The sequence below is a fragment of the Marmota monax genome, unplaced genomic scaffold (assembly GCF_021218885.2).
Source record: "Marmota monax isolate L192 unplaced genomic scaffold, Marmota_monax_Labrador192_F-V1.1 WCK01_AAM20220418_F8-fsc00062, whole genome shotgun sequence".
NCBI classification, from domain to species: domain Eukaryota; kingdom Metazoa; phylum Chordata; class Mammalia; order Rodentia; family Sciuridae; genus Marmota; species Marmota monax.
The window spans coordinates 3,606,188-3,633,250 of record NW_026695221.1 but is presented as its reverse complement, the minus strand read 5'-3'; the positions used below and the strand labels follow the sequence as shown (position 1 = coordinate 3,633,250).

The following is a 27,063-nucleotide window of genomic DNA, read 5'->3' as shown; positions in this document are numbered from 1 at the left end:
AGATGCAGCTCTCACCACAAATCTTTTTTGAAATAAATAGCCTTAGGCTTGTGAACAAAACAGATGCATAGTCTTAACCTTTTTTGGTTCTTTGTTGGTAGGTTATCTCCTATGTCCCTCCACGTGCCAGATTTATACTCATTTTAAAAGTTTTCTCCATACACACCACTTCTGCAGGACTCTCCTTGGCCCATCAGACTAGGCTAATTTTCCCAATGCATGTCTACTTGCTGTGCAATACCCATTGTATTCTATCATATAGAAGTGTCATGTGTCTTCATGTCCTCCTCTTTCTATGCTCCTCTTGTGCATGAACAGAATGTGTGTCTGTCTTGCTTGTTTATGTATTGAATCCCTTCAGTATTTAATGATGCATGACACATAGTAGGTGTTTAATAAATAAATGGGTAAATAAATGGATTAAATACCTATTCAAATGCACCTCAATTTATGCACATCACTCTGAGTAGAAAGGCTATATATTTAGTGGGCCTGAAGAATGCGTAGGAATATTGTGAGCCACAAATACCCCTAACACACAGCCCCTCCTGTCAGCCTTGCTCAACTTCTTCCTTTTGCCAGAAGAGAATATCTGCTTAGATATGGCATGGTATGAACAACACCACACATATTTTGGAAGAGAAAAGTAAAAAACCTCTCAAGGAAGATGAAACCTCAGTATTCCCATTGTGACCGGTGGTGACTGGCTTCCCTATCCTTGTAATCTTCTCTCTGTTGCATGTTCTTTCCCTCTTCCAAATATATTATTTTCTTTTGATGTTACTGGGGATTGAATCCAGGAATAGTCATCTCTTTTTATAAATTTGCGAAAGGGTCTCTTGCTAAATTGCCCAAGCTGGCCTCAAATCTGCCATCTGCCTTCTTCAGCCTCCCAAGTAGCTGAGATTACAGATGTTGCCACCATACCAAGGGTAAATATGATTTTTATCCTTTCATTCTTCCTCCCCAGGCCCCTTTAATAGCAGCTCACTCTACAGCCCAGAGCAATCTCCTCATGTAGCATGCTAGGGCTTATCCCTTTCTGGACATTGTGTCCTGTCCTTACAGAACCCTGCTCATATCAGACCAGAACTCTTGTCTGGGGTATGCGCCATATTTACATCCACAACTCTGGGTACCATTCTCTTCCTAGGGAGACACTCCACCTGTTCTTGATTTATCTACATGTACTTTTCATTCAAGGTGTGCTCAGGAATGAACCCTTCATAAGATTTCCGATCTACACATCCCTGTCCCCAACTAAATTCTTAAAACTCTCCCAGGTGTCCCTCTTCAGTACTGAGGGCTGGCTGGATTGTATCAGCCTTAATGTGGGTGTCCAACATCCCAGAAATGAGCTCAGGCCTCCAAGCCTCCACTTGGACCAGAATGGCCCCTCTACTCCTGAGAGTAGGCTCTAGAAAGCCACTTTCCTCTCTCCCAGGGTCAGAGGACACCGACTGTACCCTTGCTCCCAGTGCTTGACTCCAGAACAACTTAACTTCTTCTAGTATCTGCCCTTCTCTGCAGCTCCCCAAAATGCCACCCACACCCTCCCTCTAAGGGTTTCTCCTTCTAATCCCAAAGTGTCAGTGAGAACTACAAATAGAAATGTCTTTATTCTGGTTCCCAAGAAGCAGAGCCAGAGATGAGGATTAGTGTACAGGTGGCGTTTTAGGGAAGTGGCCCTAGGAGAGGGGGCTGGAGGAGTGGGGGAAGCAGGGAAGGACGAGAAGCTCTTGAGTTAGGCAGAGTGGCTAGGGCTCTTCCTACTGGCACTCAGAGTGATGTCAGCGGTGCCCGGGGTATGCAAACTCCAGGGCATTTGCAGCTCCCTGTGAGAGGGTGTGAAGAGGCCAGGAGCCTAAAGGCAGACCTCCAAAGAGAATAGAATTGCATGGGCTGTTAGAAGCAGAAACACAGAAACCTGGGGAGAACCTCAGAGCTGAAAAAGGAGGCCTAAGAAAATTGGGCTGTATAGCAACTACTGCTGTGTTTTGTGTAGGTGGGAAAGGCACAGGGGATCAAAAAACCAGAGACCCAGGCTTGGAATCCTACCTGCCTTCTGAGCTGGGCTTGTGGCTTGAAGCTTCAGATTCCCACGATGGGCTTGCACACCTCTTCTCCCCAGACCTGAGTGTCCTTTCCTCACATCCCTGACCCCTTTCCTCCAGTGTTGTCTCTTTTGGTCAGTGATTAAGGTGGAACATTGCAGTGCCCTTTCCCTTGGTTGAATATACCTATGAGACTTCTTTGTTTTTTCCCACTTGGCCTAGAAGAGGGACTTTTAGAATTTTCCACAGTATTTGTACAAAAGACAGATAAAGCAAGAACTGGCTAAGAGCTCCAGTTGGTCCACATCTCCCTACGTCCCCTCGGTCCTCACTGCAGTATCTTCAAAAGTCATTTCTTTCATAGAAAGGGTAAGGGACAGGAGAAGACCATGGCTGGTCCTACTGGCCTGTGGTAACAAACTGTTTTAAGAAATCACTGTTCCTCTGAGAGGGAATTCTAAAAACAACCAACTGTCCTAGGGTTGTGGATGAAAAAATCCAACAGAAACTATGCAAATGATGAGGTCTTCCACCTAGGTTTTCAGGATGGGCAATAGGGCTGCAGCAGACTGAGCAGGGATTTTTTTTTCCCCCCACTGGGAGTTTTAGTCTTTCTGGGAGATATATCCTGCCCCCACTCCCAGAGGTATCACATCACCCAAATTAACTATCTAGAGAGATCCAATTAGCTTTTCTGCACTTAATGATTCTTGCATTCCCTTGACTTAGTGAATGCTGATTTTCCAGACCCTGGGGACTCCTTCCTTCTTTCCCCCTCACAGGCCTTTGGAGAAAGGAGAGGATGTTGTGGGCTTTTAAAAGACATTAACAGAGAAGGAAAAGCCCCCAGCTGCTCAAGGGCATTTATGCATGTTGGTTCTGTCCTTCTGTACTGTCTCTGCCTCACCTTCTCAGATGTAATAAATGGTGCTGTGTAACTGGGAGGCTTCTCTCCTGGGAGGAGGCCAGCCCACTTACCAGCTGCCTTCTTCCAATTAGGCCCTGGACAATCATTTAGACATAGTGCACTACCAAAAGGGGACATGATGTGTGACTAAGATAACTTAATGTTAGAACAGAGAAAGCCCCCCACCCCTTAACACAGGGGTAACCCCTGTCACTCTGAAATCATCATTTTAACCAGCCTGTTCTTCCTATGTATCGCGGGTTTTCATAAAGCAAGGGGCTGATTCTTACTGGTCATAAGTGCCGCAGTCACATAAGCCAGATTGTTTCCTTTTTATTCTCTTCCTCTCCATAAATAGGGTACACAATCATGTGTATACAGGGTCATATGGTCCCTCATGTACACAGTCACTTGGGTGGAATACTAGGCAGTCTTCATGTGGACCACATAGGACTGCCTGGATAATAGGCTTCACCCTTGCTAGATAGAAAAAAAATACCACCTGCTCTTGGTCTGAGGTATGATTTCAGTCTCCTAAGCTATGAAGATCTTCCCTCAGGTAGTGTTCAAGTCTTAAATATAGATGATGCCCAGGGTGATAGTTGAGTGCTAGAGACATATGCAGGCCTGGGGGAAAGGCCGGGAAGTTGGTCTCAACAAGGGGTTGGAGATGGAACTAGCTTGAGGAGTGGGACTAGGGGTGGAAACACACTGGCTTCAGTAGAGGTTGATGTGCCACCTATGAGGCTGTCAGATAAGGGCAACCTTATTTATCACACCAGGCCCCGGGTATGGGAGGAGCAGGGCATTGCTAGCCCCTTTTCTAATATGGCAGTTTGTGCCTGGTATATACACTATCTAGCCTGGTCAAATGCCCAATCAAGTTCTGGCTAAGCCAATGCCATTGTAAATATCAACCAGTCAGGACAACAACTAATAGTGTTTTTCATACAGATACCCTGTCAGGCTGTATCTAATTTGTCCAGGGACTGGACAAATGCCCATCTCATGTGTGGGCTAGACAGGATAAGAGAGATTCAAAGGTAGAGGAGAGACTACAGATAGATTGGTTTCCTGGAATGTTTCTTTTCCTTCCTAGCCCTTTTCTTGCAAGGTAGGGCCGCTCACTGAAGAAGAAATGCACAAGCTCAAGTCTGGTGCTATTTGTAACTATTGGTCTTTCATTTTGTTTCTTTGTCTTCAGGAGAAAGTGAAAAATATTTCATATGGTACACTTTACAAGTGCCTACTTAGTTGGGGTTCCTTGGGAAAAATGTCATGCTGAAGTTGAGTAATTTCAGAAGAATTTAATAAAGTAGTTATTTACAAAGGCACAGCCTCTTAAGGGACAGTTAGGATCTGTGACCTGGTAACAGAAGATATCATTAACACTTTGAGCCCTGAAGGGATAAAGGCTTTGTGGAGAGAGCCACTGGCCAGGGGCTGTTATCTCTGATGGAGAGACAGCCTGTGATCTTTGATGAAAGGACAGAGCTCTCCTTTCTCCTTCACCCCATCTCCTGCCACTAAAAGAACACTATGCCATTAGAAGAATCCCATGGGAAGTTGGACGGAAAGAGTTCTGCCTATGGGATCACATAAGTCACTCTGCAGTGGATGTGAGGGGCTCACAGAGGTCCTATGAAAGGAACCACTGGCTTCATCTCTCCTTACTCTCCCTTTCTGCATAGCCCACATCTCCATCCAAACTTCCTGTTGAGCAAGCTTCTTCCACTTTCCTTGGCTACCACAACATTCACTAAGATCCAAACTGCCCTGAAGGTAACTAGGAGTCATTGTGTGTGTCATTGTAATAGAGAAGCAAATAGTACACCCTGATTATCCCCCATTGGAAATGTTTGGGACCAGAAGTGTTTCAGATTTCAGGTATTTTTGAATTTTGAAATATTTGCATATACATAATAAAATATCTTGGGAATGAGACCCAAATCGAAACACAATTTATTCATGCTTCATGTATAATTTAGACAGAAAGTAATGTTATACAATATTTTAAAATCTTTTGCATGATACAACATGGCATGGTGTAGAATTTTTCACTTGTGGTATCATGGTGGCACCCAAAAAGTTTCAGATTTTGGAATATTTCAGATTTGGGGATGAGGAATATTCAAGTTGTATATGCCTTTTTGTCTTCTCAGAGCTCCACAAATTACAAAAACATTGAAGCATGAGCTTTCTCCTACCAATATACAACTGGATAAACTATGTTTGGAGAGCAATCATGAGGGATAAAGGAAAAGTTCAGAGAAAGGATAGATTGAATGTGAAATGATATTTAAAATTGGTCTTGGTATAAGAATAGAAATTTATCTAAAAAATAGTAAGGCTTTCAGGTGACCTGGCCTTATATTTGGAGGTTGAGAGTAGACTCTTGCATGTTTACTTGCGGTCCCTATGATACATTGGAGATGCCCTCACATTTCCAGTCTTCATGTGGACCACATACGACTGCCTGGATAATAGGCTTCACCCTTGCTAGATAGGTGAAGCAACCTATCTAGCCATCTGTTGAATCTTCTTGCTGCATAGATGGAGCATAGAGTTATTGAATAAAGACATGGCTACTGGGAGCTATGACTTACAAATATTGTGTGACCTATTGATCAATGTTGTGCTTCCTTCAGGATTTGGATTAGTATTGGGTTTTTGCAACTTGCACAAATCAAAATGCTATGCCATTCATTTCAGAAAAGTCATGACCCACCTAACTCAGTGGATTTTTTTTGTTGTTGTTGTTGATGTTAATGGTGCTACTTCTTTGAATGGGCAATAAGGACAGATGGTTAAGTGTGCTTAGGGAAAGCCCTTCAGAAATTCCACAGAGCAAAACCTTTTTGCTTTATCCAATAGGAGTCACAAAGAGATAGGGGACTGCCTCCTTCATGCTAGTTGCCAGGTATAGTGGAGGGGTGTATACCTGTGTTGGTAGGTGCCATTTGGGAGGGACATACAAAGCAAATGTCCTCACAGCTCAGGCCTTTACTGGACATAAACCTCATCATCTATTATCTCTTAGGAGTTTGTGAAAATGGAAGATTTTAATCAAATAATTAGCCAGTGAACTTATATTTATTGTGTCCTTACATTGGACTCTATACAATATTCTACAGGAGCACAAGGGGAAATAAGGCATGGCTCAGGTCTTTCAAGAACCTGCAGTCAAGTCAGGGATGTAACATAGATATATTGCTAAAATAAGGAAGCAGTATATATAATAGAGTGCATGACAGTATTATTTGTTGAGTTTCTATAACATACAAAGCAAAGCATTAACATGCACGGTTCCCTTTCATCTTCTCATTACCTCTTACACAGAAGGAAGATTTATTTCTACTACACTTGATGTAGATGCAACTCAGTGAAGTGAGATAACCTATCTGAGACCTCAGAGGCAACAAGAACCGCATTGGGTCTTTCATTCCTGCAGTCAGGCTTCAGAGCCTTTTCTCATTCCTCTTCCCAACCCTCTCTCTGACCACCACTACCAGCTAGCAGCATGGAAGTCATAGGATAGTATGCCTGCAACTGTTTCTGATTTTCGTTTCCCTTCCCCAGCCTTTTCACCTCTATCATAAGTGAGTCCTCTGATTCTACCCAGGTCACCTTGTCATTATGTTCACAGTTAGGAAAGATTTCATAGCACACATCTGTTTACTTATGTGAAGCAAAAACAGCAACAGTTGGGAGATATAAGGCCCATGTGATCTGAGTGTTAACTTGTGTTTTTGTCTCTGTAAGATCCAAATAGATATTGTACACTCTAAAAAATATCCAGCAGGGTCAAAATTAACACCATCAGTAGTGAGGGTGTTTTGCTATAAAGAACTAAGGCATTAGCTGGTATCAGAATTTTCATTGTATCCGTCTGAAACATCCTGGCTTGTTTGTTTCTTGGTTTCCTCGGAAAACACCTCCCTGAAAAAGCAGATGTGAAAGATGCATATGGGGCGAGTCCCAATCCCCTGGAGCTGAGTGTGGGTATTCCAAGCCATTCATGTAATATTTTGCTTTGAAAATTCAGGTGGGGCGGGGCACAAACCAAATGACCAGAAGAACCAAACTTAGGGGCAGCTGGAGCATTTCAGTGTGATAAGAGGGGATTGTGACCAGGTGCTGTGAAGGATGGAGGCACTTATTTTGCTGTGGTCTCAAGCGTGCTGCCTTTCAAAAGCTTTTAAAGGGCCATTTGATAGAAGGAACAGTTGGATTGCACACTGTCTGGATCCATTATTGCCTTCAGATCTTCAGGCAGGTGCGATTAAGAAAGGCCAAGCTTGGATTTTTCTCTCCTTTCTTCAGTAATCTCACTCTTTATTTCAATACTCTCTTTGTCCGTAGAAGGTTACAAACAGATAATTTTGCTCCATTTTTCTTCTAATTCACAGGTTCATGTCTCTCTTTTTTCTCCTCTCATCCTAAATCCAAAATCATGAGCCTTGAGTTCATACTTCTATGGTTTTATTTCTGCAGCATACATCCCAGGCTTCCTTAATAGTTTTGTGGTATTCCTCACTATATAAATGCAGCATGTGTAATAAAGCCACTTTCATCAGCAAGACATTAAGGATATAAAGGACTGCATTTTTAGAGATTTGGGACAATAGATGTTGTAGCTGAAAATTACAGTTGATACAGCATTCTCTACCATATTCTGTGTTCTGGTTCATGGCTAAACATGTGCTCATATGGCAGGATCCTCTTTTGGCCAACTGCACATGGCAGTTTTCATCATTAAAGAGAATGCATTGACAATTAATATGAGCAGGGGGGAGAATGCCCTCAATAATCCATGCTCAACTAGAATACATCTATTCACTAAGAGTTTCTAGAAGAAATTTCTCTAGAAGAAGAAATACACATACACATATACATACATACACTGAGAAATTATATGTAGACTGAAATGGCAAATTAATGTCTCTTCAAGGCTTTCTGTCTGGATGCTCCAGGATGCTGAATAGGCTAGGCCAATTGCTGTCCATTGGGATCACATGCAGGAGGGACTGGTGGTGATAGAAAAGTCACTCAGAAGTGCCAAAGGCTGATGGCCAGTGACTGAGTGGCTGGCATTGAAGCTGGATAACCGAAAGCTACCAGAATGGAGGGGAGCTGGGAGATCCCGGGTCCAACCAGAATCCTTGGGCACACTAAGGTTGTTATTGGTTCCTTTTATCTTAGTTGTGTTGGGCAGGGAGGATGTTGAAGTGGAAAGGTGGTATGTATCAAGATTGTGGAAAAGGTGAGAGACTTTCAAAGTTTATTCTGGACCCTTCCCTCCCTTCTGTCTCCCATCTCTCTTCCTGGCCTGCGTTCTGTCAACTTGGGACTGTTTCTCTGATATCTGAGAAGTAAACATCTCCATTTTTGTTCCCCTGTCATGGACAGAAAATTATGAAACCTTATTTACTCCTAGTTAATAATATATTTAATTTCCTATTTGAAGAAGGTGAAATAAAATCATGTGTTTGAGGAGTCATTTGATAGAAGAACCATATGAAGGACAGTGTCTGAATAAAGGAACATGTTGGCTTAATTCCCCAATCCCAAATTTCTACCTAATCCCTATCCACCAAAGCACTTGCTCTGACTGAGAGAGCAATTATGCTCATTTTCACTTTTTTTTTTCTTTAACCTAGGAGAAATGTCTCCTCTGCATTGTTATGGAGACTGGATAAATGAGACAGATAGATGGGGGCAGGTATGAGGAGGTGACCGGAGTTGGCTGCCAAGTTACCTTTGTGATCCATCTCTGCAGAAGCCAGCGTTAATTCCGTGGAGACTCAGCAAGACTGATATCCAGCAGTGACAGTTTGGACATCTAAACATGACCTTGGATGTGCCCAAAACCGCAGCTGAAGTTATGCCAGCTTTTCAGCGTAGTATATCACAGGGGCCGCATAACTGTGCTGGAAATTGGCTATGTTCTGAGCGCTAGTGTATCTGCAGAGGAACCTCTTTGGCTTTGTAATGCAATGAGGTGTGGTGGGAACACTTCTGTTTTAGTCGATTTTCAATAATTAGATGCTCACAAGAAAGCCCAGGACAGTCCTCATGTATTCCTCTTGAGGATGTGAGATGCCTGTGTTACAGCCATCAACAACAATTATTCACGTTACTTAGAGTCTGTTGGTCAGCATTTCCTGTACTATGGGCATTTAACTGGTATCTAGTTGGAGAAAAATAACTAGGAGTCTGCTTCTGTTTTCCCAGAACACATTGGGTACAGTGTAATGGGAAATTGTTTCCAACAAGAGTCATTTCCTATTGCCCATTCACTCTCCTCCTCTCATTTCACCAGGAACAAGATATCTAAGTTATTGGTTTTCAAAGTAGGAGTCTCCAGACCAGCAGCATCTATACCACTTGGGATTATATCAGAAATGCAGTTTCTTAGACCCCCCACCTCCTAACTACTGGATGAGAAAAGTGCAGGCAGGGACTCAGCAATGACTAATGCTTTCAGATCATCCAGGAGATGATGATTCAATTTGAATTTGAGAACCACCAATCTAGATGTTCTTTTAAGATCACATAAGGCCATTTAAGAATATCGAATTTGAAAAAAAAAAGACCAACAGCATTGATTATTCTTATTTCTACAGCTTAATATCAGTGTGATCATAATCAATACAGATGTTTCTTAGTCTCAGTCTCATCTGTAAATTGTCAACAGTGAGTGAACATGATCAAGTTTTTGAGATGCTAAAATTGCAGCTAATGGAATTGCATGGTAACCTAGCATATAGTAATTTGTGTTCAATAAAGTATTGGCCATAAATGTGAATTTTAACCAGTTCCTTTCTTGGACCCACATGCAAGTCAGAGCAACGAATGCTTGTTAACATAAATGGTGTCCCAGGTACATTACTAGTAAAGCAAGCTGTGGATTGTGTTGTTGCTCTTAAGGGATTTGAGATCAATGTCATTTCAAATCCATATTTCAGGAATGGCAGCCCAAGATGTAAGGGAAGGAACAGTGTCAAGAACCTCCTTCATTGTCTGACCTTCTCTCCACTTGTTCCCTCCCAGAATATAGTCCGGATATTATCATTAAAGCATAAAAGAAGGTTTTTAGTACACTCTAGGCCTCGCAATGTGCATTTGAGTTACCTGGAGATCTTATTAAAATGCAGATTCCAATTCAATTCCTCTGATGTAGGGCATGGGATGCTGTATTTCTAACAAGTTCCCAAGTGATATTGAGCCTGCTGTTTGATGATCACACTTTTGCTATCTTGGTGCTTTGCAAATGCTAATGTACACAAAATTTATCTCCAGATAAATGCTTCTCAAGAAGCAATCCAGAGACCGACCATCTATACTGTCATCACCTGTGAGCTTCCTAAAGATACAGAATCCCAGATTCTACCTCAGATCTGTGCACTCAGAATCCATATTTCATCAAGATTCCAAGGCAGTTCAATAGTATAAAGAAGTTTGAGGTGCATTCATAGCTAGATTTCCAACTGTGATTACTTGCAGTGGGACCAGCAATTAGTTTCATGTTCTACTCTTACCATCTTAAAACTCTTACTAATTCTTGAGCAAAGTTCTCCCCATTTTCCTTTTGCTCCAGGCTCCAATAAATTATGTAGGTGATCCAGGATACACTATTCAACATCAAACTTTAGTGAGTACATGGCCCAACTTGCCCATTATTATGAATTTGTATTTCTGGTTTCCCAGATTCTGAATCAGTAGACTAGTGGGAGATAGAGGTTAAGTGCCTCTCGTGATTCTGACATAAGTGTGTTACTCCCTTTTCCAGAAATAGTCTCCTTATCTTTCCCCAGTAGATCTTCCACCATTTTCATGCTGTATGTTTTACTGACATCAGAGACAATGCATCTCTTCTGAATATCTAGAAAATTCAATAAGCAGCTCAAAACTTGCTGGATACCAGAGCAAAGGTTTTTTTTTGTTTTTTTTTTTTTCCTGGTTGAGCAATTTTCCCTGCAGGAGCTCTCAGCAAAACGTCCACCTGCACCTGAGTGGTCCTTCCATAGTGGTGTGACATTTACACAAGTAAAGTGGAAAGGATGCATAATACAGGATGTCTCATCTCGAGAGGGAACAACTGCCTGAGGAAACTAGAAATAGCAATGTGAAGGTGCTCAGTATTAGCTCTTAGATTTTTTTTTTTTTTTACTTATGACAGATCGTTTTGAGAATAAAACAGAAGAAAAACCCCTCCCCACTAAAAATTAAGCTTTGTGCCTTACGAGGAATACTCAGAACCAGAAATACAAAACACTGACTGAGAGATAGATCTGACTCCATTATTTCCATGCTTTTACCTTGGGCAAGACCCAGATCATTTGGAAACTCCAAAGTCCTGGTCTCTCAACAGAGAATTGGTGAGAGCATCTACCTCACAGATACGCAGGAATCAAATGAGACAGTGTAAATGTAAAAGTGCTTTGTATACTGCAATAGAATGTATAAATTTGAGGCATCATTATATGTACTGTGTAACATTGCTATTTCCAGCATTATGGTTAGGATCAGGATGCTGTATTTGTGAATTTGCCCTAAGGCCATAGAATATGTGTGGTATAGCAAGAGAGGGGAATGAATTCAGACAGAAAGACATGATGAGGACTTGGTAAGATCTCTGGAAAATTTTAAAGTGTAGAAAAGAGAAGGAAGCTTCCACAATTTGAGGACTCCAGATGCAAAAATAAAAGAAAAGGAATCTATTTTTATATGTGCAAACAGTTTTGAGATTTGGGAAAATGCCTTTCGTCTAGCAATAATTGAACATTTCTGCCCCTGGGTGTAATGAAGATAAATAGCAATGGTGGTGGTCCATATTTAGTTTTGACTTCAGAAGCCTTCTGTCAGAATTTGCTATTCTGAAATGCATGGAATAATGGTTAGTAGTTAAAAGCTGGGTTTCTGATCTAGCACATATTATCCATATGAATTGGAGAGTTATTCAGTCGCTCTGTTCCTCAATTCCTTCGCCAAGAGAATATATACCATAGAGTGGTTGTAAGCATTGTATAAATTAGTACATTCAAAACACCTAGACAGTAATTAGAGTGATTATAAGCATCCACAGCACGGAAATCCTTGGGCCAAGGGAAGGCCAATAGTGCTAAAGGATCCAGCCATTCTGAGTATGCAAGATACCTCCAGGTTATAACTGAGAAGTTGTTTGAAGCAATCCTTTGCCCAGATAATTTCAGAGGCACTGAACTCCTTTGGACCTGCAAGTCTAAGACAACCAATATTCTGAGATTTTAATCCCAAAAGGCCTTGGCTACTGTGTTTCAGAAAGTTCACCAATAACAGATCAAAAAAGTAAATGTGTGTGTGTATACACACACACACACATACACATACACAGACATAAGGGGGGAAGATAAGGCTGAATAATAATCCTAGCCTTGCCATGACAACCCCACTCTAATGGCTCCTGTTTACTCCCTGATCTTTTGACTTACCTGTCTTGTCTTATCTTCAGGTGCACGATTGACAACCGGGTTACCCGGGTGGCCTGGCTAAACCGCAGCACCATCCTCTACGCTGGGAATGACAAGTGGTGCCTGGATCCTCGTGTGGTCCTCCTGAGCAACACCCAAACTCAGTACAGCATCGAGATCCAGAATGTAGATGTGTATGACGAGGGCCCATACACCTGCTCTGTGCAAACAGACAACCACCCAAAGACCTCTCGGGTCCACCTCATTGTACAAGGTGGGTGAAGCTTGGCTGGGAGGTCAGAATGGATGGCAAGGAAAGCCTGTATATTAATGACTTTTTCATTGACCTTAATAGAGATGTATTCTTTTTATCCTACCCAGTGAGGACATCTTTCTGTCATTTTGCTTTTAGAAGCTGAATTTTGCAATCATTTGCCCATTGAATAGAACTTTTGTTTTCATTTTTGCTTTCATTCCAGAATATATTTTCATAGAAATTATCCTCTAATTATTGCTTTCCTTGTTTTTTTTCTCCCCTAAGCATTTTTTTTAATGTTTCATCCAGCTCCAAGATTGCTTTATGTTAAGACTGGCGTTAAAGTGTTCTTTTGGTGCTACACATATTCCATAGCCTAGACCAGCCTTGACACAAAGCAAAGCCATCAAGGAGGCTCAGGGATCTTCCCTCAAGTGCATCCTTCCCAACCAGCCCCTTTGTTTCTGGTTTGCTTGCATTTTCTCTCATGCCTCAACCTTGGGTTTTGATTTGTCACTTCTCTTCTAAAATCTATCAGATTCATTATGTTTTTGTTACAGCTTGGCTGTCCTTCCCTTCTGCACTTTTGAGGACTCGTTTGTTTGTTTGGGTTCTTTTGTTGCTGCAGTTCATTTGGAGTTTGTCTCTGTGTATGTTTCTCTGCATTATGCTCTTTTGCTCAGAACTTGGGACAAAGCAGAACTGGTCCCGGAGCATTCAGATAATGCAGGCTGTGGATGCATTCCTAGTCAGTAAGAGCTTAGAGTCACAATGGGCTGCTTTCTGGCTGTGAGAACTGGATCAAGTTATCATTGTGCCTCACAGGTCTTTTTCTGTATAATGGGGTCAATGTGTGGAGCAGGGGTGAGGATTAAATTTTACATGTACAGCACATAAAACACTTAGGAGAAGGCCTGGCCCATAGAAAGGCTACTTATGTGTTAGCTGTTGTGCTATTTAAAAAGTTCTTTTTTTTTCTTTCTATTTTTGAATGCTGTTGTCATTTTTTAAACTTTTTAGATCAGTTTTACTGTGGATTAAAAACATTTTATTATCTCAGAAGCTAAAGCCCCCAAGCAATTAAATGCCAGCTGCTCTGTTGGCGTTTCTTCATCCAGCCAGGTGCAATGAACTCCTTCCTTTCCTGGAGGTTCCTGAAGCTGACCCTTCCTGTCAGCATCCTTGAGAGAAGGGTAGAGCTTTGGGAGGACTGGCTATAGGAAAATGGGAAAGAGCATGGTTCAAGAAGGTAAAGCTCAACAAACTGGAAGAATCAGGGGAAAGCTAGCTATGAGAATGGAGGAGACAGCAAAACTTGCCTTTCGAATCCAAACTGTGAAAAGCAAGATAGGGTGAGCTGTAATAATAGGAGGACAGGCTAGAATGAGTGGAACATCAGGCCTTGCTTGGTAAGAGATGATGCCAGTTTGACATTGGAAGCTCTCACGTTGTGGCAGAGTGTGCTCACAAAAATTTTTTTGTGTGTGTGATTTTTTTCCCTCACTATTTTTTTTTTCACCAAAGAAATCATAATGTTTTCTTTATTTTATTGGTTCTATAAATGAATAAGTCTTTTTCAAGCTGCTACATGCAAATTGCATTTTGTTAAATAGAATTGCATAAAAGGTATTAAAGTATGTTATCCATACCAGGGTAGGAATTGTTACATGATATTGTTGTTTCAATGTCTGTCTGTTTTAATATAAATACATTTTTATGGTAGACAAAATAAAGAATCACAAAACTATGGGAAGGTTTGGCAAATGTTCCAGTGGCACCTTCTGTAATTTCCACTAGACTGTGCTTTTTGAAGTCATTCCTAGGGCAGAATATCTAGTAATGGTAATGAAAGAGTAGGAACTACGAACAGGAATTTGCTTAGGAAGCAGAACATTTATGGATAGAGGAAAGGAAGGAATTATGAAAAATGCTAATGTCTCCTTTAAAACAAGACACTGTGGTTTATGGCAGAGTTTTTTTTTTTTCCCCCTTAAGTCACCCTCTGCACACACCCACACACTCCTGCCGTAATACTTGGTTGAATGTCTTATACAAATTGAACATGTAATAAATGCTTTTTGAAGAAAATGGCTGGAATTATAGTGTGAAGATCTTACATGGGCTCCAGAAGAGAAGGTAGAGTACCTGGGAGATGGGATGATGGGAGGGGTGAGGGAATGTACTCTACATCCATCTTCACTCACGTCCAAGCTAATGGAAAATGTCTAATCCACATCTTGATGTTTACATCTGTGACTTGGCTAGGTGCCCTCTTAGCATGACACACCACCTCAAGTATTGGAATCTCATCTTGGGCTAATTTTCGAATGCTGATGGGCATATTGATCTGGAAACAAGCTGGGTTAAAAAAGGCATTGGTTTTGTACACAGACTCAGCCCAAGCTAATCCGCTGTCAATATGCCTGGACTGAGTTTTATTGACACTTTAATGAATAGAGGACCATAGCTTTTCCAGAGTCAACCTGTCCCCTTCTTCAAAGCAATCAGACAAACTAAACAGAACCAGACTCCTCTGTTTCTGTATTGGAAAGAAGATACACTACCATCTAGGATTTTAAAAAGAAATATATTTAACTTGGGATCATTTATTATACTGAACAGAAACCCTAATTCCCCTAGCAGAAGCTGGCTGTCTAGATTTAAGTTGCTTTTCAATCCTGAACAGAACCCTGCTGGAATGCAAGTCAGATATATTAAGTTTTCAAAATGTTATTGTAATCATTAAAGAAAAAAATATAAAAGCAGCAACAGAAGAGAACTAACCTGATACTCTGCCTAGGTGTATGTGTATTTATGTCTGTGTAGTCGATATTATATATAAATAAACCCATATAGAAGGAAGGCAATGGCGTTTTCATAGTATTGTGCAATTTATTTCAGGTTTAGGACTATGACTATCAAATATCCCACCTACCCATTAGTTCTTTGTATTAGATCCTCTGTCTTTATGGATGTGAGTCAATATGTGTGACTCCTACAGTTTTGACACCATCTGTTCATCTACCTGAAAAGCTGACTGCCAGTCTTTGTGCATGAGATTATTCATTCACATAATAATAGATAATTGGGAAAAAACAATCCTGGTAACTAGTTCCTTGGTCCAGCACTTAGCATATAAGGATGGATAAAAAGCTGCTTGTGAAAAGTTAGTTCACCTTTGTGTAGAGAATATGGACTCGTGTAACATTTGGCCCAATCACTCCCATGAAGCTAGCTTCTGGAAGTATAGATGCTATTATCTAATCAATTCTTCAAACACTCCTGGAAACAGTTGGAATATGGATCCTTTTACTCCTCTGGTATTTGATTAGCTACTTAAAAACCTTCATAAATGATCTATTCAAAAATCCAACTGGCCCATTTATATGGCAGCCAAAATCCCCATCAATACTCATCACTTAGCTCAAGCTCCATGTGAGGGTCTAGAGGCTGTCCTTACTTCTTATTTTCTAGAGCTTCAGCAGTAACCACCCTCTTCAGTCCTTCCAACTCTCAGGATATGCTTTCCTGTGACAAATTCTAGATCTAGATTTTGTGCTTTGTTCTCTGGGATGTTTTTTAAGAGTCATATAGCAGCAGGTTTTAGCAAAAGAAAAGAAAATTGCTCTCTTTTTTTTTTCTTTTTAACCTTCCACTTCTTTTTAAAAGGAATTTGTCTCATTCTTTTTAAAAATGTCTACCTGTTGTAGCTTGGGTATTTTCAAAGCTTTTTTAAGAGATAGTTCTGTTGTTGCCTAAATTCTCTTAATCCTTACATCTTCTCATGGTGAAGGATATAGGGCAGTTTACAAAACAGTAGTGGTCAAGTGCTGGAAATATGAGTGGGTTCAGTTTGGCTTAGACTAGAGGTGAGAATCTTTTTTTTTATTAGTTGTTCAAAACATTACATAGCTCTTGACATATCATATTTCGTACATTTGATTCAAGTGGGTTATGAACTCCCATTTTTCCCCCATATACAGATTGCAGAATCATATCGGTTACACATCCATGTTTTTACATACTAGTGTCTGTTGTATTCTGTGCAGGCAATGGACAGTATAGGTAGTTGCAGGAACAAATATTAAGCACAGCCATAGAGAGAACCAGGCATAGTAAGGATGTAGATCAAAGCCCATTAGTCCAAGGATGAGATTCCAAATGAATTGGAGAAAGAGAGCATCTGGCCAGGGACATAGGTCCAAACTTCAGGAAGATGAGCGTGGTGCTTCTAAGCTTCACTGTGTAGAATCAGCCTTGGGGAAGGAACACTGAAAAGAAGCAGCCTTGCATCTGGAGACAGAATCCAGGCAATCACATGGGCAAGCTGTCCCCTTGGGTGAGCTAGGAATAAGAGCCATCCTTGTAAGGAGGGTAGTATGAAAGGGTGGTAGAAGAGAAGGCAGCAGGAAGGGAAGGGGTAGATTAGGAACAGAATTGAGCTAAGTAGTTACCTGCCACAGTGGCTATTTAAAATTAAATTTAGACAGCTAAAATTGAATCTTTAACATTTACTGCCTCAGTCACACTAATCATATTTCCTGAACTTCAGTAGCCTCATGCAATCAGTGGCTATTGCCTTAGTGAGGTCAGATATATAATATTTATATGAATTTTCATTAAAGAAAATTTTATGGGACAGTGCTAAGATGGTCACCAGTATGACCATCTGGTGTTAAAGCCAAAATGGTTTTTCATTCTTGAAAGAACCAGGTATTTAAATCAGCAGTTTGCTGCTATAACCAAAAAACCTGACAAGAACAGCTTTAGAAAAGGAAAAGTTTATTTGGTAAACATGGTTTCAGAGGTCTCAGTCCATAGACTGTTGGCTGCATTGCTCTGGACCCAAGATAATGCAGAACATCATGGAAGAAAAGTACAAAGGAAAAAAGCAACTCAGAAAATGGCCCCCAGGATTCAGAGAGAGAGTGTTCTGCTCAGCAGGGACAAAATATATACCCCAAAGGCACATCCCTTCTGACCCACCTTTTCCAGTCTCACCTTATCTGCCTGTAGTTATCACCCAGTTAATCCATTCAACTGGATTAACACACTGATTAGGTTAAGACTTTGTCAAACCTAATTAATTTCACCTCCAAACTTTCTACATTGTCAAACACATAAGCTTTGGAGGATACCCCATATCTAAACCATAATACCTTAAATGAGAATGAAATTTTTTTAGAATGGTGATAAGAAAAGATGGTGGGTGAGCCTTAAAAAGCAGAAGAGAATTGTTGAAAAATATGGAATACTATAGAGCCTTTCTTAGGTAGGTCAAAGAAGATGGTCTAGAGATTAAAGATGCAAACGAAGGAGAGGCTGAGCTTGGGGACTGGTGGCATGGGAGAGGAATCTGGCAGGGCTCTGAGAGTTCTACTATGGAGCCCTGTGAGAGGTTGACAGCAATATATCTAAAGCATCACATGGTCAGAGGTCTGTAGTTCCTGACTTGAAGATGCCTTAAATGCACCATTCAAAATATGAAAGTAAGAAACAACAACCCAGACAGTTAGACAGCTAGAACATAATCTTTAAATCTGAGTGAGGTCCACCTACAATTTATTAAAATGTGGTTCTAATGATTTCCATCCCTTTAACCTTAGAGTTTTATGCTTTATGAGCATAATTAATATGTGACTCCTGCTGTAATCTAACTGAATCTTTTAGGCCTTTCACCCTCTTGATCTTGCTATCCAACCACAACCAAGGGTTTTTTTTTTTTTTTTTTTTTTTTTAACATATAAAATGTCCATTTCCCTGTCTTCAGTGTTTTTTGTAGAAGCCAGATTTTGGAAAACACTGAGTAGGTAAAATACTCAATGAGACTGAATTGAGTGCCAAATTATGTGCAGACTGAGAATAGTTCTCAAAAGAGCTATTTGTATTTCTAAAAATCTGAGAGCATTGTATGGCAACATTGTGCTGTGGTAGTGTACAAGTATTAGAAAAAGGTACCCTTTATCCAAGCTTAGAAAGCTGAGTTCTCCGCCTGGACCTGAGTACCTGTGGGACTTCAATCTCACTTAGAGAAACATTTGCATGACAGAAGACAGTAGAATGCAGAACTTATAAAAACAGTGATATTAGTGTGAAAATAATAAAAAAAAAATGCTTTTGGACTCTTTATCAGTTTCCCAGGCACTATCTGGGTTTTTCTTTTGTCATTGAAGCATCTAATCACCCCCCTCCCTTTTGTTTGGTGAAATGAGTTTTCCTATTTCTTTCTAGGCAGAATTAATCTGAAAATCCCTGCTATTGTTTGATAGTTAATTACCTGCCTTTGGAGTCAAACAACTCTGAAGCTCAGGTGAAAGGGGGAAACACAAATGTCTTCAGAATGATACTAGAATGAGGGGCAGGAGCCAGGACACTTATTCCCTGTGATAGTGGAATCCTGGGGAGAAAGGGACTAAGATGGGGAGGCAGCCAGCCTCTGCAGATGACTCACAAACAATGGAGTTTTGGCTATATCAGTTCTTCATTTACTTTGTATTGTCTCACTGCTCTTATCCCTCTCCTCCTACCTGCCTGACATACACAGTGGTGTTGCTTCCCAATCTTGAATAATTAATTGACCTTGTTAAGCTGAACTCATAATTAACAGGAACAGCAACTTTTAATTTCTACATACTTCTGCACCATAGATTTCCCCCTCACCCTGAACAAAAGGGAAGTTGAAACCCAACATATCCAAGGGAACTATGTGATATAATGCCGCCTTACTTTGAAAGTGAAGATTTCTGTCTCTCCAGACTCATCCCTGAAAAGAAGGTACCACATCCTCCTGGCTCTACAAGGCTCCTGGAGAGCTGGGAAGACCTTTGCTCTGACAATTTTCATTCAGTCTGACTAAATCTCTGGTGGAAGAAAACATCACTATCTCATTCAGAATAGACAGAGTCACCTTCTGAGTATACTTTAATTTCCTGAGTTTCAGTAGTCTGGTGATAAGCAGAGGAGAACACTTGCCATCCCAAACTGCTTCCCAATGGCCTCTTTACTTCCTGCCCTGTTTAAGAAGTAGATGAAAATGCACATTTATTTGGTCTGGTCATACGACTCTGCATCTAAATTTGGTACAATTTTGAAAAGGTAGGAAAATTAAATTCAACTACAAAATTAAAGTGCTCCTTAAAGTACCCTGGAGAATGGCAAAGAAGTAGGGCATTTACCTGCAATTAATTTACACAATTTAGACAGCATGCAGATGAGGCGACTGAGCTCTACCTGGTGAGTTTTTAAATTTCTTGAAGCAGCTACTGACAATGAAGGGACATTTATCAGAAAGCCGAGACCAAGGCTAATGTTTCAATAAACCCACTTAGATCTTTCTTCTAAGCCAAACAGGACAGTGTACATAAATACTAAAACAATCTTAGTGAAATGCTATAGTAAAAGTCATACTGGTTTAATTTATGGTATTTCCTGTGCCTTCTGGTATGTTGGGGAGGGGTTATCCCTCATGTTTTCTAAGCAGTTTGAGAAATTTGGCATCTGCCTTCAGGTGCCTCCTGGTCAGAACAGTAAATAAAATAAGGTTCCTCTATCCAAGTCCTTCAGGCCACTTATGGTTCTAACAAAGAGAAAGTTCAGGTGACCCTTACTGCCTCACAACACTTACATAACTCTGCAGCAACAGCTCTCCACGTACGCAGTTAGGACTCCCTAAGGAAATTCTATAAGCAATCACCAAATGCCTACCCTTTTAGTGGTTTTCCTCAGGGTATCTGAGCTGCCTCTGAGCTATCTCAGATTCCAATACTAGAGGCTGGAAAAAAGTATCTCAGTTTCCTTCTGGATCTTGATTCCTTCTGCAGCTTCCAAGTGAGACAGGCTATCACTTTACTTGGGGAAAGGACAAACATCAGATCCTGAATTTACAAGATATATTCCTATAGCCTCCCATTGCTGTATCAGAGATGCAGAACTATTCAAACTGAACTTGAAGAAAACATTCTTATTTAAAGGTCGTATGAGGTCTTTTATTGGACTCCTTTTGATGGAAAATTCTAGAATGTGTCTTCATTTATCATATCCTCAAAGGTTTTAGCATGTTTCCCATGGGACATATACACAGGGATATCCAAGTGAGCATCATTGATCCCAGGACTATTACTACTACAAAAAGACTCTTGGATAAGCAAAAGACTGACACAGGCCACCCTTCTTTAGAAAGCTAAAATACTTAGCTCCATGGGCTGGCAAAGCTCTCAGTCCATCTATTTTTGAATTGAGGATTGTCAGATGACACCTTTAAATTCTGTTCAACAGAATGTTTTAAGCCAGGTGCTATGAGCACAAGATTCAGACAGAGTTACTGTCCTATTTAGTAGAGGAAACCATAGTACTTGTAAGGAGCAGTCTTATAAGTTAGCAAGGATTAGAATAATTATGCATAAAATGTGATGAGTACCCTGAGAGGGAGTAAATGAATTTGTCTATAGGATAAAACAAAACTACAAGATTATATTGCATGAGGGTGTTAATTGTGAGTTGGGAGTTTTGGGGACTCTGGGGAAGATGTGACATCCCAGACTGGAGCAATAGCATGTGCAGAGCTTGAAAATCTGACTGTATGTTATCATTGGAGGAGGAGTGGAAATGCTACAGGGATCACAGCACAGGGTTCCTGGTTTGAAATAACTGGACATAAAGCTAGAAAGCTTAGTTATATGTCAATTTTGGATAAAGCCATGCAAGTTTTCAATCTAGACTTGGTTTTCCATATTTGGCAAAAATGGCTTTCCGTTCCTTAAGAAAACTTACATTAAATTGTTTTGGCAATTGACAGATATCCAAATGTCTGTCAGTGAATAGCTCATGACAAGCACCTGGGTTACTAAGCCTTGTGTGGAAGGAAGAAGTCTCAGGAGGAAAAACATAACTAATCCCCATTGGATCTATGTCCCTTGCATGGTTAAGACATAAAGGGCAAGGATTGCCATAGAGCTTTCTACCAGTTAAGTCAATTTTTGAAAGCACTAAATGTTTGTTTACAGTTGTAGTTACAATCATAACTTTTTCACCATAGCCTGATAAAAATAATATTCTTTGTATACCCACAAATTTAGTACATAATATTGGGTTTTGCTGTGTCGTCATGATGATCATGCCCAAGAGGATGAGGATGCTGCCAAGGATTAAGTGACAGCCACAGGAAGGGATTCCTAGACCTTAGGTCCCAGTAGCTACCTTCTCCTCTTACCCGAGAGACCATACATAGATGAGGGAAGATGCCATGTTTCAGATGTCTGCCTTCAGATGTCACCATTTAGAGGCTATATTAAGACATATTCCTATTGGATGTGGTCTGTGGTAAATTATTGTCTAGCATTGGTAGGAAATCTCACTGGTGTCTATTGGAGTTCAGCTCCATGATACAATGCTTTGAGAGTTGTCAGAGATCCACATTTTGCTTTTGGTCTTCATGTTATTTGAGAAGGAATTTATTGATTTAAAATTAGGACAGTTTAATTTGGTGGCATGTTTTCTTTATGTCTCAATTATATATTCATGTCTTTGTGGTAAACTCAGCTGGTGGGGGATTAAGAATTCAAAATAGAGGATTTTCTCTTGGCAAGTAGTGCTTTCTACTGTGATTAATTGGAAGTCTGCACAATGAACCCTGCATTGCCTCCATTGGGGATTGAATAGCTTAGTTGAAAAGAAGTAAATTTCAGGATTTAGGAGTCTTGGGTTCCAGTCTGAATTTTGACAATAATTACCTAGGAAAATGACCTACTTCTTTAAACTATCCTGAATAAACATACTTTGTAGAAATGTTTCAATATATCCCTTAATCTGATTTGGAGAAAGGTGCCCAATGGATGCAAGGAAGCAAAGCATGACTGTATATTAACATCTTTCAGTTTTGTAATCATTTACTAGTGATAAAGGTTTGCAGGATCTTACTTCTGTTTGTCCTAGTCTAGCTTCTTTAATCAGAGCCAATCCTTTGTACCGATAATCCATACACAGTCTGCTACTGACAGGAGTCACTGTGCCCAAGAGTTTGCCTGAATTACATCTGTTTTCCCCAGCCTGAACTCCCCTAAAGTTTTCCTGGTTTTCTGAGGTCTGACTTTGTGATGTCCTGTAGCTCTGTCTCCGCCATGCCCTTACTTCTCATCAATCTACTTGCACATGTTTTATGGTGGTTTTATAGGCCTAAAGCCTGGGCTTTAGAGAGGGGGCTTCTGACCTCACATTGTCCCTTATTGTAAGGGTACACGTTAGCCAAGCTCTTTATTCCAATTGAGGAAAGGAAGATCAGAAATTGAGATTATTTTTCTCTCACATATACATAGGCTATGATGTGTCCTATACTAAAATAAGGTTGGAAGAGATATGAAGACAAATAAGACTGGTGCCTGTGATCTGGATATATAATGGGGGTGGGGACAGCAATAAAAGGACAAAAGGGGAGCTGCTAGGATGTAGCCATTCATGGGAATCCTGGAGCTAAGAGAGATGACTGCCCTAAATTTGGGAGCAAGGATTCCCTATCTCAGAAGGTAAAAAGTCTTTTGAAATAAATAATCTGGCATTTCAGCTCCAAACTATTAAAGTGAAAATGAAATAAGTGAACTGCTCACATCCACTTTACTACTCTCACTCATTCTTTCTGAACTTGCAGCCAAACTAGACTTTCAAACATGATGGACCCTCTAGGTCTTTTCCTTACTTAGATCAAGAGAGCCAGTTCTTATCAAGCAGTTGATTAGCCCAGGGGTCTGAATCCAGGGAACCTCCTTTCTTGACTCCTGTCATGTCCCTGACTAATTATTTTTTGTCTTAGTTTATTTTACTATTCTTGCTCTTTCTGGTCACAGACCCATTATATATATTGCCTCTCTTCCTGAAATTCTTTTCCTCTTTTCATTCAACTCACCCTGTTTATCCTTCACACATTATCTCAAATGCCTCTTCCATAGAAAGCCTTTCCCAGACCTGCTGACTTGGGTTAACCCCTGCCCTCTACCTCTTCCAAGAGCTAAAGCTCTGTCCTTGCTGGTTCCTGCCATAGGGAAAATTGTGCATCTGTTTGTGTGATTAATAGATTATTATATATACTTTCCTGAGGGAAGGAGATATATCTCCTTTGTATTCTATACCCAGAGCCTGGAACTTAATAGGAGTACAGGGACTATTTGTTGGGTAATGAATTAATCTATAAAGTTTCTTTTAAAAATAATTAAAGTTGTTCACTGTGTTTTTGTTCAGTAATGATTGTAGTAGACTGGAAAATGGCCAAGCAAAGATAGAAGATCCTAATCCCAAAGAAATGAGAATAGGCCTTGTATGAGAGTGTCTTTGCAGATGTAATTAAATTACAAGTTTAAGATGAGATTATTTTGGACCCTAAATACAGTCCTATGTGTACTCTGAGAGTTAGGGGCGGTTTATCAGAGACATACACAGAAGAGAAAGCAAATGAAGATTTAATAATTTTGATCTTGAAGATTGGAGTGATGTGGTCCTGAACCAAGGGATGTCAGCAGCCACCAAAAGCTGGAGGAATCATGGCAAAGAATTTTCTCTATGGCTTCCAGAGGAAGCATTGATGCCTTGATTTCAGCCCAGTGGAAGTGATTTGGACCTATGGCCTCCAAAACTATGGAAGAATAGAGATCTGTTGTTTAAACATAAAATCTGTAGAAATTCGTTATAGCAGCAACATAAAACTTACACGTACACTGATTTTAATATTTCACATCCTTTATGGCTGAAAGTAGAGAAAACCCTGGTATTCTTAATCTCCCAGAAATTTAAATTTGTCTCTGTGACAGTTAGACTCATCTTTGGAGCAGACTGATTTTCTTAACATTCAGTCCTTCATATCTTTGAGTTCCTCAGTTCCATATCCACAAATTTCACCAACCCTGTATCATAAAAGATGGAGTGTATGACTTCACAGGCCAGGCCTGTATAAACAAGGCAGCTTTCAACCTTCATCACTTAGATTGCTTGCTCTAGGAACGTGATCAGCAAATTAGGGCCTTTGGGTCAAATCCAGTTTATTTTGTTAGGACTTATAAGCTAGGATTGTTCTGTTTTATATTTTTAGAATATGGTTAAAAAAAAGAAGAAGAATATGTTAGAGACTTGATGTAGCCAACAATGCTGAAAATAGTTGCTCTCTAGCCATTTATTTAAAAAAAAATGCAGCTTCTGTTCTGGCAATTCCAACTGCCTTGCTGTGAGGACATTCAAATAGCCCTGGGGAGACCCACAGAAAGGAACTGAAGCCTCCCTCTAAGAGTCACAGGGAACTTACCAGCCATGAGGGAACCACCAAGAAAGCACAGCCCTCCAACCCCAGTTAGGCCTTCGCCAGGTCACAGGCTCATCTGACATTGGCTTGTTTTCTCAGGAAAGATGCTAGCTGTAACTGTCAGTCCACACCACTTCCCAAGAAGTGACTCACAGTAGTCATTAAAACAATGAATGATTATTGTTGTATTTATCCTTTTAAAAATATCTAACTTAGAAAAAAATTTAATTTGTCTTTAATATGTACAGACTTGTCTTGTCATTATTCTCTAAACCATATATATATATATATATATATATATATATATATATATATATATATATATATATATATATATATGAATACTATTTACATAGCATTTACATTGAATTAGATATTATAAATAATCTAGAGATGATTTTCAGTATGTGGGAGAATATATGCAGGTTCTATGCAAATACTGACATTTTACATAAGGGACTTCAGTATCTGTGGATTTTGGTATCCTAAGGGGTCTTATATATAGATTCTGAGTGATGACTATTTTTTTCAAAGATATCTCTTTAGTGATCCACCTTGACATGCAGATATAATGGAGATATTGGTTCCTTGTCTTTGGAATATCTATAGAAGTTGCTCATTAACACTTTGGTACTAAGACTGTATTTTTTTTTTTTTGATGTTGAAATGATTGCACTTAGGACTCTAGAGGATGGGAGCATGGCACAGAGGAACTTGTCAGCCAAACAGACATTACTGATAGTCATCAAAGAGATTATCTAGCATCAGACTATGAGATTTACTTTGGGGACATGAGAAGAGAGTTGAAGATAAAAATCCCTAATTGGTCTCTTGTTACCTTGGATGGGGGACCAGCATTTGGACTTTAACTCCACTATTTGTCTTATAGGCATCTCAAATTCAAAATATACAAAATAAAGCTCTTTAATCCATGCTCATCACCCACCCACCCCCAATCTTTTCTTCCTATATTCTTTGCATTCAGGAAATGACAACTCCATCCTTATAGAAGCTCATACCTAGGGTTCAGCTTCCATTTCACTCTTTTCTTCTCCCATATTTTCCTTATTCTTGGGAAGATCTGGTTAATTTTGCTACATTTTGAAGTTTATTGGAATCTAACCTCTTCTCCCCATACTTAGCCCCACTTTTCTTTTTTACCTACCTAGTCTTTTATTTTTTCTTTTCCTTCCCACTCTTAGTCATTATCATTTGTTCTATACATTCAGTCCAGAGAGTGAATATTTTTATAGATTTTCTTATTGTAATCCTACTGTTTCCAAATAGTTGGAAGCAAGAGAAAACAAAGCTGGCCAAGTGTCTACTCTCTCCAGGAGTGAATGTTCAGTGGGAGTAAAACTGAATATACCACTTAACTCAAAATGTATATTATTCCTATAGAATATCTGTGTTATGAAGACAAATAAAGGAAGGAAGTGCTAGGACTCCCTAGCATAAGCAAGGTGGGAACTCTATTTTACACAGGTGATCAAAATCTTAATGAAGATGAGAAAACTTCAAGGACTTTAGTGTATGGTAAGGACTATAAGATGTTTTTATTTCTTTGATCAAACCTCCCAGTGAGTTGCTTCCTGACTCTCATAGAGTGAAACCCAAAGTCTGTATCATAGACTCAAGGGCCTTATACAGGCCAGCCTCTGGCATTGGTCTGACCCATCCAAAACATATTGCCTCTTTCCTACCCTCCCTCCACCTCACCTTGATGTTCGTGGACTACACCAATGAGCTCCTAGCTCAGAGTCCTGTGGATCTCTTGCTGGTTCCTGTACCCCAGTCCTTGAAGTTCTCTCTTTTTCATTAAGGTTTTCACAGGGCAGGGATCTTATTGATCACCTGTGTAAAATAGTGTTCCCTCCTTGATTATCACTCCCTAGCACTTCCTTCCTTTATTTGTCTTCATAACACAGATATTCTATGGGAATAATATACATTTTGAGTTAAGGGGTATATTCAGTTTTACTCCCACTGAACATTCACTCCTGGAGAGAGTAGACACTTGGCCAGCTTTGTTTTCTCTTGCTTCCAACTGTTTGGAAACAGTAGGATCACAATAAGTACTTACCCAATAAGTAAATGGATGAAAACAAAGACCTACA

The 27,063-nt window shown here is 40.1% G+C and overlaps 1 protein-coding gene across 4 annotated transcripts in view; it reads left to right on the top strand.

Moving 5' to 3' along the window:
* The window catches only part of Ntm (neurotrimin), a 978,825-nt gene that overhangs the window by 786,131 nt on the left and 165,631 nt on the right, over positions 1–27,063 (top strand). For all 4 annotated transcript variants that reach the window (XM_046432819.2, XM_046432820.2, XM_058575237.1 and 1 more), the window contains one exon: positions 12,455–12,687. In XM_046432819.2, coding sequence (XP_046288775.1) covers positions 12,455–12,687 — 233 coding nt within the window. The remainder of the gene's footprint in view (positions 1–12,454; positions 12,688–27,063) is intronic.